At 51.4% G+C, this 19,033-nt stretch overlaps 1 protein-coding gene across 3 annotated transcripts in view; it reads left to right on the top strand.

Annotated features, from left to right (window-relative positions):
• Positions 1–18,811, top strand: part of LOC142418222 (dual specificity testis-specific protein kinase 1-like) — a 41,627-nt gene extending 22,816 nt beyond the window's left edge. For 2 of the 3 annotated variants that reach the window (XM_075519767.1, XM_075519766.1), the window contains exons 2-9: positions 5,320–5,519; positions 10,169–10,290; positions 10,434–10,482; positions 11,235–11,384; positions 13,397–13,570; positions 14,172–14,255; positions 15,346–15,432; positions 16,894–18,811. In XM_075519767.1, the coding sequence (XP_075375882.1) occupies positions 5,331–5,519; positions 10,169–10,290; positions 10,434–10,482; positions 11,235–11,384; positions 13,397–13,570; positions 14,172–14,255; positions 15,346–15,432; positions 16,894–16,995 (957 nt within the window). In that variant the 5' untranslated portion in view covers positions 5,320–5,330 and the 3' untranslated portion in view covers positions 16,996–18,811. The remainder of the gene's footprint in view (positions 1–5,319; positions 5,520–10,168; positions 10,291–10,433; positions 10,483–11,234; positions 11,385–13,396; positions 13,571–14,171; positions 14,256–15,345; positions 15,433–16,893) is intronic. The other variant, XM_075519768.1, reaches the window with a different exon arrangement.
• The last annotated feature ends 222 nt before the right edge of the window (positions 18,812–19,033 follow it).

Raw genomic sequence — 19,033 nt, 5'->3', positions numbered from 1 at the left:
TCTTACTTTTCAGGCTGTATTTATTTATTTCATTTTATGAAAAATGCGTTCATGCTCAAATGAAATGCAAGTATCCCTTTATCCCTGCTGCGTAATTTACTTTAATTTGCCTCCTGATTCTGTTTTATTTTATGTTTTTTTCCAACAGAAAATTGTCTTTTTTGACTGGAGAGATCAAATATATTGGGGTTAGCTTGACGGAAACAGCCAAGCTTAGACTAGATGTTCTCATGTATGTGAAGATGTCTATGAAAAGCTAATTGGTAACTTGTGTAATGATGGCATCCAGGGAAAGCCAGCTGGTCCCTGGTGATGCTGGGAGCTATTGGCTGCAGGGTTGTTCCTGACATCCTCTCACTGGTGAATGTCACTGTTTTATCTGTGGGAAACCATCCTCTTGCTGGGCAGCAGGAGCTGTGGTCTGTCTTTAGCCTCCTCCCCAGGCCGGGAGTATTTGGGAAATACTTTTTCCTTTTTTTTGTGGGTCAAGAACTCAGAAATACTGATGACATATTTTTAGGGATCAGCAACATATTTTTAGGGATCAGCAAGTCCATTTTGATTTTGCTTGACCTACTACATTTTCCTTATGCTACAAGAAGTTTTGCTGGTGTCTATTATAAAAAGCCAGAACGGAAGAAAGTCCATTTCTGTTGACACAGATAAATGCTGAGTAACTCTATGGAGGTGTTTTGTTCATCTGGCTTAGACAGATGATCTCATCTAATGTCACTACCGTTGTCTGGATTTGCTTTGCGTTTTCACCTGGGAGCTGAGGAGTAGTCATCCCTCTGCGTGAGCCAAATGCAGGCAGAGCAGGATGGAGAGGACTGTAGGGAGCGTTGCCCATGCACCCCACGCATGCGCTGCAGGAGAAAACCACTCAACTCGTGTGGTTTAAACCATTTGGGGTCTGAAGTGATTTACTGATTTATTGATGAGATGTAAACAACTGGCCGTCAGTGAAGCATCAGGATCATTATCAGCAACACAACAGGTAAACCCCAGTGCTAGACGCTTACAAAATGTTGATAAGCACCTATGGATTTCTAAACGTCCTTCTGCACCTGATCCCCCCAAGGCCAAATCCTGCACACGTGAGCACACATGCACACATACACGGTCAGTGCACACCCCCTTCTCCACCAGGAGGGTGGGTTCCACCATTTGTGTACCCCAGTGCTGGCACCCAGTGCTGGCACCCTGCTGTCCTGGCAAAGATATTTTGTTTACAGAGTGATCCCACTCACAGAAGGTTTTTGCACGGCATGTTAGAAAGCACCAGATAAGCTTTTACATGCTGTTCCCCAGGGCAAAGCTCCAGCCATCAGGCACTGGGCTTCCTGGTCCAGGGAGGTCCCTGGGGCTGGTCCAGCCGCCTGCTTACTGGCAGAGGAGGCTGGGGAGAAGCTCTTTGCTTTTGTGATGACAGCCAGAAAAGTCCTGGAAACAGTGGCAGGGGAGGCAGGTTGGCTGTCTGGCGGGTGAGAGGAGGGAGAGTCTATTCTTCTCTTTTTGCAGGAAAATTTGCTGTCTAGAAGAGGAGTTTGAAGCCTGGAGTTTGCACTGTCGCAGCAGAGCCTGGGCCTGGGTAGATGCTTGGGGCTGTGTCTGGCTGTGCACGGGCCTAGGAGTCGGGCCCGTGCCCGGGCACGGTCTGCTGGGTGCGTGGTGGCTTACTTGGAAGCCACGGGTGCTGCATTGCTGAACAGAGGGAATAAACCCCCTGATGCCTTCCTGCTCCTGCTGGGCCCTTCCCCGGGCTGGAGCCAGCCATGGCGGTGGGGCCAGAGCCATGCTTTTGGCTGCACGATTGCTTTCATGGGGTGCGTGCACAGTGCTGGTTATGGCCTCTCTGCGAGCCCTGGCAGCTGCTGGAGCCTCGTCGAGCCCGTGGCATGGCAGCAAGCATGGGCAGCCCCAGCGAGCCCTGCTGGGGAGCTGGACCCTTCCCTGGCATGGGGGTGCCTCTCTGGTGGCTGCATATGAGGAAAGCCCAGAGGAAGATGGTGCCGCAGGTCTGCTTTTCAAAATGACTGCTAATGTCATGTTTTTAGTCTGGCAAGGAGTGGGTTCTCTGTGATGACAGCTCACAGCTGCCCATGAGCTGCTTCCTCGGTGCTTCTTGCTGCCCTGGTGAACTGGAAGGTGCATGTTGGCTGCTGTGTACAGAGGGAGCTCCTCCCTCACTGCAGGCACAGCTGAAAGCTTGGGGACATGGGCAGTTTCCCCAGAGGGTGGTGGAAGCCAGTGGCACCACAGTCCTCTCTCCATCTCACCTCTCCCTGCAGGCAGGGCAGTCTCGAAGGGACGAGCTTCCTCCCATGCCCCAGCCTGGTCTCCCCGCCGTGGTTCGAATTCGAGCTGGGAGCACTGGGGATATGGGCAGCTGCCCCTGCACTTTGCCTGCTCAGCCAAAAGCACAGCTTTGGTTGGTCTAAACCTTGCTGGTGACGCGAGGATGCACCCTGCCCTCCTGCCTGAGGCTGCGGGCTGTCCCCCAAGACCACCCTTCCCACTCCCTGTCCTTCTCCCATCCTCTCCCCCTCCCTGCCCAGCTCCTAGGAAGCCTTCAAATAAATCTTGGCATTTTGAAAGGCCGTTTCCTCCCCCAGCCTACATGTCAGCACTAATCTGGGGACAAACAGCCGCATTTATAAGAAGAAAATAAAGACTCAGCTCCCACTCAGCGGCATAATGCGAGGGGCTGTTCCTGGCGTGCTGGGGATGCTGCAGAGATTCTTTACTGGACAAAGAGGCAATTGATGAACTAGGTCATGGCGGGAGGAGATGGTACGTGGGAAAAGCACTGAACAGAGAGGCCTCTGAAAAGGAAACCATTCCCTGTGGAAGAGGCAGCCCCAGGCAGCCTGCCTTGCCCAAGGGGACCTGTCGTGCCTGTGCCCGGGTCACCATGCAGGCAGGAGGGGCTCCAAGGTAGCTGGGGATCAGGGCACCTGCGGGTGTGCTTGGCTGAGGAAAGGCTCCTCTTTCTCGTTCTTTTGTTACTGAAGTGTGCTAAAGTGGAGGGAGAGGCTTTCAGAGCCTGCTGGGTATGTGTCTCTGGTAGCTAGAGCAGCAGTTGGGGGTGCTTGCCAGTGAGTGACCAGCACTCCGGGGTGAGACTGGCTTGCTGCGTTACTGTTTCACCATCCACACAATAGGAGAGGGCAAACCTGTGTCCCAGGATTGGGAGCAGGAGTGGGTAAACCTTGAGATTGCATCCTCAAAGATGGGTCCAGTGCTCAGGGCGATCCTTTGCCGTTCCTTCTCCATGTTTCGTTGGTAGCTTGGGGTCAGCAGAATGCATCAGACCCTGTCAGTGTCCCCTTATGTCCTGGCCAGTTGTGCAGGATGTGGAGGAGCTCCTCTGTGTCTCGCTGACTGAGTGTGCAGCACCACTTGCTTGGCCTGGAGCTGCAGCACCTCCTGTGTCTTCCCTCCTGCTCCTCGGCCCTGCGTGCTGAGCATGGCAATAAAAGCCCTTTGTTGCACCCTGCCACCAGCTTGTGCCGGCACCTTGCCTTGCTGCACCCATGCCCCAAGCCCTGCCAAAGCTGGGCTGTTTTGCACACCAGAGAGAGAGATCCTTGCAGAGTCTAGATGAATTGTCCCTTTGGGAAGGTAACGCCTTCAGTGACACAGCCAGAGCGGGGTGGCTTTAGCAGCGCTGAGTGTGACTGATGTGAGTCCTGTCCCCTGCTTCTGCACAAGCCTCTTCCCTTGTGCCGGTGCGGTGCCTGGGTGCAGGTTAGATGGAAGGGGGCCGGGCATGGCTGCGTTTCAGACAGTGCTGGCTGTCAGAAGCAGTGACCGTCCCAAGGCAAAAACCTCCAGGCAGGTCCCTGCAGCTGTGTCCCATCATGGGATGTTCCTTGGTTGCCTGTCCTTGGGTCAGAGCAGGGGTAAAGCTGTCGCCCTGTAACCTCTTTCATGGGCTGTGCCTGATCTGAATGCTCTCCACTGATCGTGGCCACAGGCTCCCCTGTTCATGAGCAGTTCTGGGGCTTTGGTCCTGCAGGTGTTTGCCATGCAATCAGGTAGGAGCCCATGTGTCATGTTGATTTTGCTGTGACTAGATTCCTGCAGTCTTGGCTGGACTGTGGGTGGATTAGGTGGTCAGTGCAAATATTTTATGCGTGTCTCAGTGCAGATTTTGCCTCGCCCTGTAGAAGCAAAGTAGCCATGAAATAATCCATGGGATCAAGGGATGCTGTACGGCTCCTTGTTGCGTACAAGACCTAGGACAGAAACTTAGGGAGGGCAGAGCTTACCTTTGCTTCAGCTGGAAGTGTTGAAGAATTCTTCTTTGTTGACCATTGTCTCATCTGGTTACAGTCTGGCAAAGTAGCTCGCCAGGCCCCCAGGAATCTGAGCTCATGCTGTGAGTGGAAGGTGCTCAGACAGCTTTGTAGCGTACCAACGGTTGTTTACAATTATCCAGGGTGTCAGAAGCCCGTTTTCCACTAGATTTGCCTCACCTGCATTTTTGGAAGTAACTAGAGGCAAGTGATGTGGAGAAGGGGAAGAATGGCATATGGCTTTGGAGGAGTGTGAGCCTGGTACCATAAAAGCCAGAAAGGGGAATGGAGGGAGGGGACTGGAGAGGGAAGTGTGAGAATCGGAGCAGTGGAAAAGGAAGACAATTTAGCAGAGGCACGTGGGGCTTGGAGTCAAATTCAGGATATGCAGACAGGAGGAGGGTTGCTGGGGCATTTCCTTGTTCTGTGATTCTTTAGGGCTTATAATGAACTGTAGACACCTGCCAAGTGAGGACCCTTTTAAGATTGTTTCCCACTAGCACACTCAAGCCATGACCCTGTGTCTGCAATAGTAGCTAAGCCCTGTGTAGAGCTCTGGAGTAACAGATGTGGCATTAGTATGTGGCACGTCACCTATGCTAAAAGCCCAATTTAGACACAGTGGCTTGTAACCCAACATAAGCTGCCTGAGCAAGACCAAGTCCCCCGGACTTTTCCTGGGCTGCACTATCATGTGTTGAAGGTGATGCATCCTATCTATCGTAAACCTTTAGAAGGTATAAGTGAATATATGCTAGTTTGACATCTTTAAGTCCTAGTCTAAAAAAGTCTTAATATAACCTGTGTAAAGCAGGCCCAAGTCCGAGGTGACTTATCCAGGAGACAGTGCCCATGGGTGCTTCCCAGTGCAACGTGTGCTGCAGGGTGTGTCATGTCAGTGCGTTGTCTCCTCTCCCTCTGTTCCTGGGGCTTCATCCAGTCCTGGTCTCTAGTTGCAGGTATTTGTTTGATGTCCAAATGCCGCTGTTGGCTTACTGTGAAATACACTGTGTTTTAGCTGCTGCCCCCATGATGTGCGAGGCAGGGCTGATCGCACCGGAGCCCTCCGGCCCCATGCAGTACTATGGTGAGTCGTCTGACACCTACTACCACGTGGACCGCTGGCAGAGGCTACGCACAGCTGTCAGGAAGCTGGAGTTCTGGGAAAACTTCAATGCCGAGCTAATAGGCAGTGGCTTCTTCTCCAAGGTCTACAAGGTAAACTGACATGCAAGCAGCCTGCGACCTGTGTGAAAGCAGCTGAGCAGCTGCTGAGAAGCTGTGTAGATTGTGCCTCACCTGAGGAACCTCTCCCCAAGCTTATTTCCTCCCAGCTCACTCTGGCAGGTTGGATGGGGTGAGGGAGGAAAGGACACCCCCCTCGGCGCATCCAGCACGTCACTTTTGATGCACATCTACCCTTCCATAGTGAAGAAGGAGATGGGAGGTCTTGATCAATCAATGCTCATTGATACTGTCATCTAGACATACAACAGGCTTGTCAGGGAGCTAAACTGGGTATTGGATGAGATTAGGGGATATTTATGCTCCGTGCAGGTTTTGTTGTCACAATTGTAGCAAAATATATAGAGAAAAAGAATGTAAAATTAAGCTGCGTGTGTCTCCCAGAATACCGGCCACCCACACCCCGTGGAGATGCCAGCGCTGTCACCCCTCTCCCACTGCTGCCCTGCGTTATGGTGATGCTGGGGAAGAGCAGGGGACCTGGGGCAAGGTCAGGCTGGGACAGGCTGCTGGCCTGTCCACTTCTGCTTCTGCTGCCTTCTTGTCAGGAGACTCATGGCTCCCTGCAAGCCAGTGTATGATGTAGATGGTATGTCACCAAAGCAAAACTGCTTTTCTCACTGGGGCTGTTGTGAGTCACTCCCTGCACCAAGCTCCACTGGTGTGGGAGTTTGTTTAACCCCCTCTGAGCAAGCATAGGACCTGGGGTGCTGCTAGCTTTGCTCCCCCTCCAAAGCTGCTCCTCGGCCCAGGAGTGCCACTGCTTATTTGGGGGGAGCAGATGGGACTTGGGGCTCTTTCCCTGCAGCCCTCAGTGATCGCTGCTCTATGAACAGCAAAGCAAAAGGAGGTGCATAACATTAGGAAGTGAGACTCAGCCTTCATCTCTGAGAGCACATGCCATGTTGCTGTGCAGTGTGGCGAGGTTTGCCCACCTTATCTCTCCTCCCAGCAGCCCTCCAGAATGTGGTTGCAGACACTGGTCTTGGTTGTTGGGATGTGACACAGGCCCAGTGGAAACAATTTGGGTCTGACTCTACCATTGCCTTCAGCTCCTTAGCTTGACTGGCCCCATGATAAACATCATGGCTGCACATTTCTCCTGGGCCAGCATAAGATGCTTCTGCCAGAGGGGTACTCTGACATATTCTGGGTGAGATCCCTAGCTGGTGTAAGCACATGTGGCCAGTTGACACTAAGGGAGCCAGGCTGGCAGGATTTGGCCACGGAACTGCAGAAAATATGCAAGTCAGATAGATAAATGCACATTGCTTTCTCAAGGGTCTGTCTCCTCCTCTACTGCATATGGGCTTGGTGCTGTGATAAAGCCTTTGGGTAAACTTCAGGTCCAGGGACAGTGCACTAAAGCTGTTCAAGGGGAATCTTCAGCCAAAGGTCTATGGCAGCTCTTTGCAGACTGGAGCAATACATGACAAATACCTCTCCCCACCACAGCCTCCGTCTAGTAATTGCTTTTCCCACCTACGCAGCATGCTGTTGCCATTGCTTTCCCTTTCCTTTATCTAGCAGATTTTCATAGTAACAGTTGCTGTTTCCTCCGTGCAAGACATTTTCCTCCTGCCCTGGCAGTGAATGAAATTCCAGCAGTAGGCAGGCTGGAGACATGGATCTTGAATGAAAATGAAATAAGTTCTTGAAGTAGAAGCAGAAAAAGAAATGTAAAAAAAAATAAAGTTTGAATGAAATGCTATGCATCAAATAGTCAGAAGACAGCGGAGGAGGACTTGGGACAAGGACAGTCCTTTGTGGGGACTTGACATTTGTCTGGGGACTCAAGCGTGACCGTAACTGAGTGCTCTGATGACCTGTGGTCCTCTTGGGTCAGCCAGTCCCCTGTGGACTCATAGCCCTGAACAGCAGCAGTCCTGCTGCAAAGCATCACTGGTGATGGTCCTTTGAAGCTCTTTGTCAACAGATGCTCTCTTCCAAAGCACTCCTGCAGCAAGGACATAGACTCCCCAAAGCGCTGGCACTACCTGTGGTGGCTGCCTGCTGCTTTTGCCATCCTTTGTCCTTTGGTTAAGCCCATTCTCAGGTGTTGTTATATGTGGGTTGGCTGAGGAAGGAGGATTCACTTGGTTCTACTTGGTGACTCAGATTCAAGAGGTCTGGGCACAGCCTTCTGCTCTGTGGGTTATGTATTGCATGACCTGGGCACAAGGTACTTGCCCCTTTTCTCTGACTTAGCTTTCTGATGTGCAATAAGGAACTATTCAAGTATGAGTTTCTCTCAGGGAAAGCATAAAGCTTCTTTCATTGGTAGCTGTCTCATACATAGGGATCTGAGGTGCTCAAAAGCAGGAGAGAAATGCAATGTGACTTCTTTTTTCTGCGGCTGGTTTAAGGCATTGCCCAAAGGGAGCCTCTGAGCAACCTCTTTCTCTGTTGGCCCTCAAAAAGCTTCATACATGTTAGGAAGCACAGTTCCACTCCCTGTCTTCCTGCAACTTTCCAGTGCCAGATGTTCACCTTTATTTCTCTACTGAAGGCTGGCACCAGATCTTTACCCTTCATCACTCATTAGCATGAAATGAGAGTACCTTGGAGGCCCCTCTGCACTTCCTGGTTCTCACACCAATCCAGGACAAAACTGGACACTTTGCGTGATTGAGAGTGGACCAAGGGCTGCTCCAGGTTGGCCAGAACAAAGTCTTAGGGCCTTTGGTCTTAGAAGAGGCCTTCTGAGCCCGTTACCTTTGCCCATCTCTCCCACTACTTTTTTTTGGGTGTGGGTCTACCCTTGCTTTTCAGTTATTTCTTCTCCAGACTAGGCTGAACTTTGCATTGCCCTGTGGACAAGAACCCCTCCAGCGCTCACTAACTCCACTGGCCCAGGCAGTGTTTGTAAACTCTGCTGGTGTCCATCTGGGATGTGCAACCTCACCTGGAAGCTCAGTGTAGCTCACTGTCTCCACCAGAGTTTGTGCAGAGCTAATAGGTCTCACTGAAACTCAGCATTAGCTCTTCTGAAAGTTTTTCAGATCTTCTAGATTTCAGCTGCTCCCTGTACTCTCTCCTGTGCATAAGGGCACTCACAGCCTTTGGGCAAAGATGATTGATAGCATCTCTTATATTTATATCTGTGCAATTACAGTTAATAATCAGTTACATCTGACTGTGGGTCGCTACCCACAGTCTGTGGTTATGAAGTCCCATCAGGTGAGGGTGTCAGAGTCCTGGCTTCCTTATGACCTGCTTGAGTAGAGAGGCAGAGTTATTCCAGCAATAACATTGATTATCGGGTTGCGTTCCTTCAGAAAGGAAGCAGCAGTTCATGTTGCTCCCAAGACAGTTTGTTTTGTGACCCTGATTGTAATGAACCTTTCTCTCCTTCCAGCCCAGCTAGGTCTTACATGCAGCTCTTTGTTCTCCTCACCTGGGCTAGTAACCTTATCCGTAAGGTGTCCATCACAGAGAGCAATGGGTGACACTTTGGGGCTCGGAGTGCTGCTCTTAAGCCAGCTCATGCTATGTCTAAACTATTTTTTGTCTAAACTATTTTTTCCCTAAAACAAACAAACAAAACCTACAAACTTTAAAATGAGAGAACATTAAACACGTGGCTGGATTCTCTGCTAGCCCTGGGGGAGCTGTCAGGACATCAGTGTGGGCCACACCTGATACATAAGTGTCCTTAAAACAGATGTTAATTGAGGATGGAAATGTTAACGTACCACCGTGGTCTGTGATGTGGTCTGGAAACTGCTATTTGGATCATCAACCCAGATGACATGAGCTGCAGTGCAGTGGCCCTGGATGGTCCTGTCGGGGTGGAGAGCCAGGGCATCCCTGCATGTCCTGCAGCCTGCATGAAACCCCTGCATTCAGTACTGCCCAACCCTGCTGCCTCCACAGGGGACAGCAAATTTCCTCCTAAAAATGCCTGCTCAGTCTGTTCAGTGTTGTAAGGTGGGGGAAGAACATTTTGTTTCCTGTTCTTTAGCTTCCAGTATCCCTGCCTGGGGGAAGTCCTAGGAGTGAAATGTCTGGTGGTAATCCATAGCAGAGGTTCAGGTTAGCATGTGGCTGGGAAGCAGACACGGGACCTCCGTCCTGGGATGCGGGGGAGAGACAAGCTGGCTCTGCCCTTACTTTGTTGTGTCTGTCTGGCAGAGCCTGGGTGGAGGGGGGATGGCTGTGGGTAGGGGTGCAGGAGGAATTGGGGATGAGGAGTGTGGCCAGCAGCCTTGTGCAGGGATCAGACCCAGGTAGGAAGGAGGGATGGAGATGTGGGGTAGGTTGCAGTTGGGAAGGGACATTGAATGCAAGGCATTGGAGGGGAGAAGGTCAGCTCTGCAGTAACCCAGTGTGGGCTGAGAAACTGCTGCATCCCAAGGAACACACAAATTTTGGCAGAGAAATAGTGTTATGATGTGTTGGGACAGGAGGGACCTAGCTGTCTGCAGCCACCCAAGCAGGCATCACTGGAGTGGAGCTTATGTGGAAGGGACAGCACCTTACACATGTGCAAATGACTGTGCAAAGCTCTGGGCAGCAGGGAAATGAGATTCAGGCCTTTGGTTGGGAAGGGATGCTGTTGCCCAGAGGGGCTGGTAGACCTCTGGAAGCTAAGAGATGTCCTGCTCCAACCTTGGTTCCAGGTGACCCAGCCTGCTGCTTGTAAAGTGATGGTGGTGAAGATCTACAAGAATGACGTGGACCAAGAGGTGATTGTGCGTGAGATCAGCCTGCTGCAGAAGCTCTCCCACCCCAACATTGTCAGGTGGGCACATCCTCCGGCCATGAGCAGTGGGCACTGTTAGGGGCTGGAGTTGGCTTGGTGTCTCTAAGGCAGTTCTTGCAATGAGGGATTGAGCTGAACCTTGACAGCTTTTTTTTTTTGTGTGTGTGTGTTTTTCTGCTTAGGTACCTTGGGATATGTGTGAAGGATGACAAGCTGTACCCCATTCTGGAGGTAAAGGTTTCTTGCTTGTAAGTGTGCTGTGGGCAGGCAAGGACCCTGCGGTTCTTTGGCAGGGAGGATGGCAGATATCCTGTAATGCATGTCTATGCTTCTCCAACTCCTGTGCCTGTGAATGGCTCTGGACTAGCAAGATTGCCTCGGATTGGTTTCTGGTCCTTTCTGCCCCACAACTGGTCATAGCTGGAGTGGGGCACAATCACTGCAGGGCCATGAGATTCAGGCAGGATAGCCAAAAAGTGTTTCAGGTTGGCTTGGTACCACCAAAGCGCCAGAATGGGCCAGCTGGCGGGTAGAAGAGGAGCCAGGCATGGAGGGCAGGAGTAGAAAGTAAAGCAGACGGAGAGCGGCAGGACCTCCAGGGTGGCTCTGGAATGGTGGTGTGGTCTAATGGAACAGCCTGGGCTGGTACCAGCGAGGTGTCACCTTGTTCCTACGCTGTTGGTGGCAGAAAGTGTTGACTGAGCCGCTGCCAGGCTTTTTGCCTATAGTTTGCTGCCCATGAGTGAGGACCCCAGCTAGCTTATACAGCCTGGGGCAGAGCCCAGAGACTGGCAGTAACTTGCTGTGCCAGGAGGGGTATATGCACCGTGCCACACACAGGGGCCCCTGCATGCGGTAGCATTCCCAACCTCCATCCTGAAGGAGGGGCTCCTGGGTTGGTGAGGGAGGGTTCAGCACCCAGGAAGCTCCAGGGGAGCCTGTGCCCGGCTGCACAGTCACCCGCTTTTTGTCTCTGTTCACAGTACGTGAATGGGGGTTGCCTGGAGGAGCTCCTGGCCAGCAAAGACATTGCTTTGACGTGGAAGGAAAAAGTGGACTTAGCTTCTGACATCACCAGAGGCATGATCTACCTGCACTCCAAGAACATCTACCACCGAGATCTCAACTCCAAGGTACACAGCTGGAAAGGGGATGTCGCCCCCAGACTGCTGAAGCCAACTGTGTTAGGGGACCATACAGGGACCCCTTAGGGCTGTAACCAGGAGGCCTCAGGCCTCATGCTGGTCCTCTGCTCCATGCTAATCCCTCTGCAGGCAAGGAAGCTGACTTGATAAAACCTGGCATTATATTGCATTCATCGCTTGCCAAGCAGGAGACCCAGATGGAGATAAAAATATATTGCTCCTAGTGCTGTTGCTGTCAGAAAATAAACCAGATGGAAATGCGTGCAGGATTGCACATGGTTTTCTTTGCCTGTGGTTGCAGGAGAAGCTCTGCCAGATTTAGAGATTTCCTTTCCTGCTTACAGCAAGGAGGAAGCTGTCGCTTAACAGGAGCTGGTCACAGGCTCAGAGAGTGAGTGCCATGTGAGATGGTCCCTGTCTGTGTGCACAGCACCAGCAGAGGTCAGGAGATGCGTGTCTCCTCACTCAAGCGCAGGGAAGTTGTTCTTCCTTGATCCAGAGGGTCCAGGTCACCAATTTTAGGATGGTCACCTCCATGGGTTTCACACCCTGGCAGCGTGCCAGCTCTGAAGACTGGCATCTGGAGACAGGCTTTGGGTGTAACACAAAGGCACTTCTTGTTCCTGGTGTATTGGCCCTCTGGCTGGGAGGCTACTTTCCTCAGCGTGGGCTCATGCTGCTTGATGGGGGCAGGAATAGCACTGGGGCTTTGCCATTCTCAGGTTTGTCCTCAGGGACAGGATTTGATGTGGCTCTTCCTCTGCCACTGGTATGGCAGTAGGAACATGGTGGGGGAGTGCTTTGTTGATGTCTCTTGGGCAAAACTATCCAAACCTCAGGTGGATCTGCAGTGTGTCCATGATATCACAGGGAATGCGAGCAGAGGGGTTGGCCACGAGCCTGGACCATATCTGTGTCAGCTGACTCCAGAGGCTGGCTTGGTGATTCATGGAAATAGAGCCTGCAAGTCCTTGCAGTTGATGCTTGATGGTGGTGTATCTCCTAGAAGCCATTTTTGTTGGTGGTCTGTGAGCTTTTTAAGAGAAACATGAAATATTGATGAAGGTTGGCAGCGGGGAAGCCAGTCAAGTGTTACAGTCTTGAGAGACATCAGCCCAGGAATGAAACTCACCTTTGTAATCTCAGGCTGTTTACTTGGCTTAGTTACTAACCACGAAATCGCAAGCACCAGGCAAGGACAAGGCAAGAACCTGGTTCACTCTGACCACAGGTTTCTTGGCCAGTGTGCTCTGAAGTCAGGTGAGATGTAATTTCCTATTTGGTGGTGACTGATGAGCTCAGGAGCTTTCCAGATCTGCTTGTGGAAAGGTAGTGGGTGCTGGAGGTCCCTGTCCCTTCTGTCTGGCTGTGGTGGTTCAACCCTGAAAGAGGTTTATCGTTCCCCAGGGAAACCTAGGAAGCCTGCATTGATGATGGCTGAAGATATGGGAGAGAAGTGTGTACATGCTCAGCTGAAACCTAGTTGTTAGTGAGAGCCATCTGGAGAAGATGCCTGTCATTTCTGCAAGTTCCCTGGGAGCACATGCTGAGGAGGAAATCCTGGGGAACTGAACAGGCTGAAACCGCTAGGATTTTGAGAAACCTTAAGATAATTTTATAGGAATTCCTCCAGAAAGCTGTGTTAGGGATGTGTAGCCGTGGGCAGTGAGAAGGGCTGTGGCTGTGATCCTACCTGCCTTCGGCTGAACAGTGAACAGGGTCGATATGCACATTTTGAGGTCTCTTTCAGATAAAAGGATGTGGATCATCGTGTCCATTGAACAGCTTCTTCAGAGGACTTTTCCTGGCTTCAGATGTGATTGGTCCATCCCTAATATGCCCCGCGCACTCCATGTGTGCTGCCAGGATGCAGATCTCTGGCGAGGGGAGAGCCTGTAACAGCGAGGTGGAGGCTGAGGGCCGGCGAAGTGCCACTCAGTGAAGTGTCCAGGCCCTTTCTCGCTGGGCATGTCACGCTGTGCTCCATGGGCTCTTTTCAGAACTGCCTCATTCGGGTGACACCGCGTGGCCGCGAGGCTCTGGTGACTGACTTTGGCCTGGCCAGGGAGGTGGTGGAGCTGCCTGTGAAGGATGTGGAGAGGAAGCTGTCTCTGGTGGGCTCTGCTTTCTGGATGGCTCCTGAGATGCTGCGGGGAGAGCCCTATGACCGGAAGGTATGGCACTGTTTCCCAGCTCCCAGCTCCTTGTTCATCCTCAGAGCTCCCCAGTGCGCATGGGGGATGTCTCCTCTCCTTGCTGGTGACATGTCCCAACAGCAGAAAACATCCCAACAGCATGTCCCTTCTCTCCTGCCCCGGGAAACATTGCCCTGCTACCTGGACCTTTGTCAGTAATGCTCTGCTTAGCAACTTGGAAGTTTGTTATGTGGCCTTGTTAAGTTAAACTTTTAGGGGACATGGATTGCTGCCATGGACAAACACCATGAAGCCTCTCTGAGGAAGATGCTTGATGAGTTACAGCCCAATAAGCCTGTTGCAGGATCTGTGGGGGGTGCCAGAGCTGTGGTAGAAGCACCAGACACATTGAATAAGAGCATAGGGCCAGCATAGGCTGGACTCCAAGTGGGGCTGTGGTGTTTCTGGGTGGATTCAGAAGCCCAGAAGAAGTTTAGGGGTTTGCTGCCTCCATCTCCAGTGGGCTTTTTTGATGGGCTTTTGCATAACTAATGGAAGGACCTTGTTGGTACTCCCCTTTCTCATGCTTTGCTTCTGTGCATGCCCTGTCCCACCTCCTGCTCTCCCACCCCTCCTACAGGTGGACGTGTTTTCCTTTGGCATTGTCCTCTGTGAGATCCTGGGCAGGATCCCAGCTGACCCCGAAGTTCTTCCCAGGACTCAGGTAATGATTCCTGCAGCCAAATCTAAAGGTGTTTTCTCCATGGTACTAGATTGTGGCTTCTCTCTGGACCAGACAGACCTGTACACACGTGTATGTGTTCACACTGAGGTTTCTCTCTAGAGGTTTTTCCATGAGAAAATCTGATCTCAAAATTTTCAGTGCACAAGAGTTCAGTGCATCTGTAGTTTCAAAACTTTTGTTAGATCAACAATTTGACATGAAGTACTTCCGTTTAAAGACCTTAATTCCAAATATTTCATTTCACTTTGACATTTCAGCTTCTCCATTGAAACGGCAGGTTAAACACAACTTTCATCACAAACGTTTACTTTCAAATATGTTGCAGTTAATACACAGTTCATGTGGAAACAGTGGGCTTCCCTAAAAACATGGCGTTTTTGTTTCAACATTTGCAACATTTCCCTTCCACAAAGTGGGAAGGGAAAGTTTACCCTAAACAGGGATGAAAAATCCAGCAGGAAAACAGTAAATTGCTGCTTTCCAAGGGGCAATGCAAAGAACCTGCAGTGACCAGAGATTATTTCATGTTTCTGTGAGACTGAACAGGAACTAACGCCCCATCTGTGTTCAAAGATGAAGGAGAATTACATATCAGAGACTCTGAAGTCTGGAGGGACAAAGCTGTAGTTATGGAAACAGCTGGCTGGACCCCTTTGACTCTCAGTTGCTGTTGGAAGACCAGACTATCTGCAGTTCCTGTCCTTGGCAGCCACTGCTCAGCACCTGGTGCTGGTTCCTCTACTGGTTTCTGCCTTTGTGGCTCTTGTTGCCTTAGTATGAGCTTTTCCAGGAGGACACATACTGCCCCGCAGGGATAGCACAGAGCAAGCAGAAGGATGCTGCAGTCTCCCAGCTCTGCTAATGATTTACCATCTGTGCAGTCCTGCTAGAGCTGATATTGCCCCAGTACCTTTGCATAGCCATCAGTAAAATAGCTGTGATGTGATGGAGACCCTAAAAGCTTTAAACCACAAGCATTTTGTGCTTTAACACCTTGAGAAAGATGAAGAGCTTTTAAAGGACTTTATAGCTGAAGTCTCTTCTACATACTCTTCCCCCTTCCTCACAGGATTATGGCTTGGATGTTGCTGCCTTCCAAGGGATGATCAGCGAATGCCCCAAGCGGGCGATGGACCTTGCTGCTAGCTGCTGTTGGGTGAGATTCTTGCTTGGGCTTTTGTTTTTTTTTTTCTCCTTTGGTTTTATTGGATTTGTATCACAATTGTATGACAAAGACCAAAATTGTTGTGAACCCTGAAGAGCTTGAACCTGCTGCTCTCAGTGCTAGCACACAGGGCTCTGCACTTGAGCTCTGAAGTGATCAGATCTTCCTGGGCCAGTAGTATGCTTTCATCCACCATGCAGTTTTGCCCCTAGGAGAAGTGTTTAGTTTGTGTATTACAGCCTGAAGCATCCCAAGGTGCTGCCTGTTCCCTTGCATGTCGACCCCCATCGTGGGAAGCAAGTTGGTGATGATGTCCAATCCCTCCTTAAGCCAGGCTGCAGGCAGAGGCACCCAGCTGATCCTTTCTGGAGGGCAGTGCCTCGGCTGTTACCAGCCCTGGTGTTACAGATATCATCAGAGCATGGTTCTCCAACCTTTCTTGCTTTAGCGTAAAATGTAATGGTGAAAGCTGGGGGGCCTCCCCATGCTCCCCAAGCCTCGGGAGGCAAAGCAGAGAGAAAGCAAGGATTCGAGTTAATCTCTGAAAGGAACAGAAAAACAAAGGCAGTAATCAGGCAGAGAGTGGAGAAGCTGGGTGATCATAATGCATCTAATTGCTAGGAGCTCAAGGCAGCAAATGGAAGTAAATCCTTGCATGGGTTCTGAGGACGTGTGAATAACTTGCCCTGAATCAGAGGAGTGATTCATGTCAGCAACTGGCTTAGATTTATGTGTGTTCAGATCTTGTATCTCTGACAGGCAGCTTCTTAATGCAAGTTGATATAATAACGGGCTTCTGCCAGAAATGGCTCTTGGGGCTGTTATTCTCTGCCCTTGTGCGATGTGCAGATTTGGGGAGTTTCTGGTGCAGCTCCCCAGGCTGGCTCCACGGGGTCAGGCACAAAGGGCAGCCCCAGGATGGCACGGTGAGGGTGTGGGATAGGGGTGCCCCAGGCCATGTCCCTCACTTTGGGTAAACCCCGGTGGCACTGGGAGGGCTGGGGCGTTACAGCCCACTGAGGATGAGCTGCATCAGGGAGACAAGACAGTTAGATCCTGACTGTCATGAAGAAGCTCAGGGAATGATACATCTCCCTCCTGATACCTACCTGCAGCCTTCCCCTGCACAACGCCTGCCCCTGCACTCTTTGGGTGGGCTTTGGGATGAGCAGTTCCCACACCCTGTCCAGGTCTAGGTATGTCAGGGTGGTTTTCAGCATCTCGCTGCCTTTGCTTAAGCTGTACCACACCATGGGACCTGTCCTGCGGCTGCTCGTTTGCAGCGGCCCGGGCCTGGATCACCAAATGCAGATGCCAGAAAGCTCCACCAGCAGGCGTGTGACCCAGACCAGTGCTAATGATGGATGGCTGCCGTTGCCCAGCCTTGGGGGAGCCGTCAGAGCTGCTGCAGAGCACCGGGGTGTCCTCTTCAGCTTTCCCTTCTCATTCCAGGTGGAAGCATTTAAGAGGCCGTCTTTCTCCGAAATCCTGGATGAGTTGGAGGATGTCGCAGAGAGCCTGGAGCCTAGGAGGAACAATCAGCTTTCGGGCTGAGCTGCCTGCCTCCTGTGAGGCTTGGCAGAGAGTCGCCCACACTGTAACTGTCTGGGGGGTCAGGACTGAAGAAGGAAGGTGGGGAAGGGAAAAGCTAAGTGATGCACTGGTGTTTATTTAATCATAGTCTTGGTCTCTAATTTCTTGGATGGAAAATATGGTTGAAAATGAAGAAGGGACTTACCAAGGGTGTATTTTTCCTAGCTAAGGTTTTTAACAGATGTAATTAGGACACTGAGCAGCCTTGTCTGTTTGCTTGTTAAAAGCAAATGATCCTGGAGGGACCTGAATTCCCTTGAGGATGCTTTCCAAATCCCCGACAGAAACATTGTCCTCTCCTGCTTCCCTGTGCCCCCTGGCCCCAGGGCCTTCCCCTTCTCCATCCCTATGGCCTTGGGAAATCGCTTCTCGTGGGGCTGGGGTCTGTGCAGTGTGACGGAGAGGGGCTTTGGGGTGCTTGATGAGCCTCGGGGTCACCTTATATTTCAAAGCCTTAAAGCACCCATCTGGCAGCCTTGCAGGAACACGTATGCTCTGTGAGGTCTCTGGTTGGATCTCCTGGCATCGTGCTTGGGGTGCACCCAGGCATGGAGGCATCCAGCAAGGTTTTGGAGAGTCAGCCAGGGCCACCCATGGGGTGCCGACCTGCGCCGGCTGAGGCGATGGGGAGGGTGTGCCTTATCGAGAGACGAACTAACCGACTAATATCTCCTCTCAGAAAAGCTTTGTCAGACACGTGTCCCAGCATCACAGCAGTCTGGATTTCTGCCCGCCGCCCTCGACTGAGGCTCAAAGATGGAAGGGTCTGCCTCCGCCCTTCTCATCCCGCTGCAAACACAGCAACGAGCACAGTGCTAACAGTTTGTGAGGCCGAAACGGGGGAGAGCTGTGTCCAGCATCATCCAGCATCTCACCTATTTCTCTGTCTGGCCCAGCACCCATCGCTTCCTTGGCAATGTGGGACACCCTCATGGGACCCAGGGCTCAGGCATCCAGGAAAGGACTTTGTTTTCATACCGTGTTTTCTTCTGTGGGCCAGAGGAGGGTGCTGGGTCTGCAGATCCAAACCAGAGGTGGAAAGAATAATGACTAGAAGTGGTCTGGCATTGCAAATTAAGAGAAATAGGTGAGCAGTCAAGTCCCTGCCCACAGATCAGCTGATTGCTGGGCCATTGGTCTGAAAGACGTGTTCTGCTGGGACCAAAATGTTTGTGGGTGTAAATAGGTGTAATGTGTGTATAGTGGTGGAGCTGTGGTTCTGTTCTTGTGGAATGTAAGCTCTTGGAGCAAGGATCATTCATCTGTCCACCAAAAAGTATTTGTACAGTGTTTAGCCCAATGGGCTTTCAACCTACAGCTTGAAGGCTGTTCTCACACATAGTGGTAGACCTACCTGGGGGCCTCATCTCAAGCTCTTGGAGCCGGATTTGGTGTCATATATAGCCCAACATCTCTGTGCTGTGGTGCCTGCACAAGGGAGTGTCAGTGGTGTGCTGGGACAGAGATGTAGTGGAGGAGCACGGTGCGTTTTTATCAGGGATCATAAGGAATTGGGAGCTGGCATGAAATGCACTGAATGGCACCAGGCTAGATGCATTGCTTTCACAAAGCCTTTCCCCAGCCTTCCTCATGCTGACTGGTCTGCCAAGCTGAAGTCTGTTCTTCCTCTGCCCCCCCTGCACAAGAGTAGACTTTAGGAAGATCCCTCAACATCCCAATCCCTCAAATGGCCTGTTATGGGGTGAAGGTGTCTAGGGTCACTTCCCTGTAGGGCTGCTCCCTTGCTGGCCACCCTCCTCCCAGGACCAGCAAGGCTTGGCGCAAGGTGGTACCTTGGTGCTGGTGGTGGTACCTGATCCTTCCTCCAGCTGTACATCTGACTCTGGTCCTGCAGAAAAACAACCGTGGGGTGGGACGCAGTAGAAAAGTCCTGTGGAGTTGTGTATACTTTGGTGATGCTGTGGTATGAAGGAAGATCTTTTGGTTTTATTTATCTGCTTGGGGGTAAGAAGCCTGCTGAAGGATTAAACAGATCCGG

This window comes from Mycteria americana, chromosome 17 (assembly GCF_035582795.1).
Source record: "Mycteria americana isolate JAX WOST 10 ecotype Jacksonville Zoo and Gardens chromosome 17, USCA_MyAme_1.0, whole genome shotgun sequence".
NCBI classification, from domain to species: domain Eukaryota; kingdom Metazoa; phylum Chordata; class Aves; order Ciconiiformes; family Ciconiidae; genus Mycteria; species Mycteria americana.
This window is presented reverse-complemented; position numbering and strand designations above follow the sequence as displayed.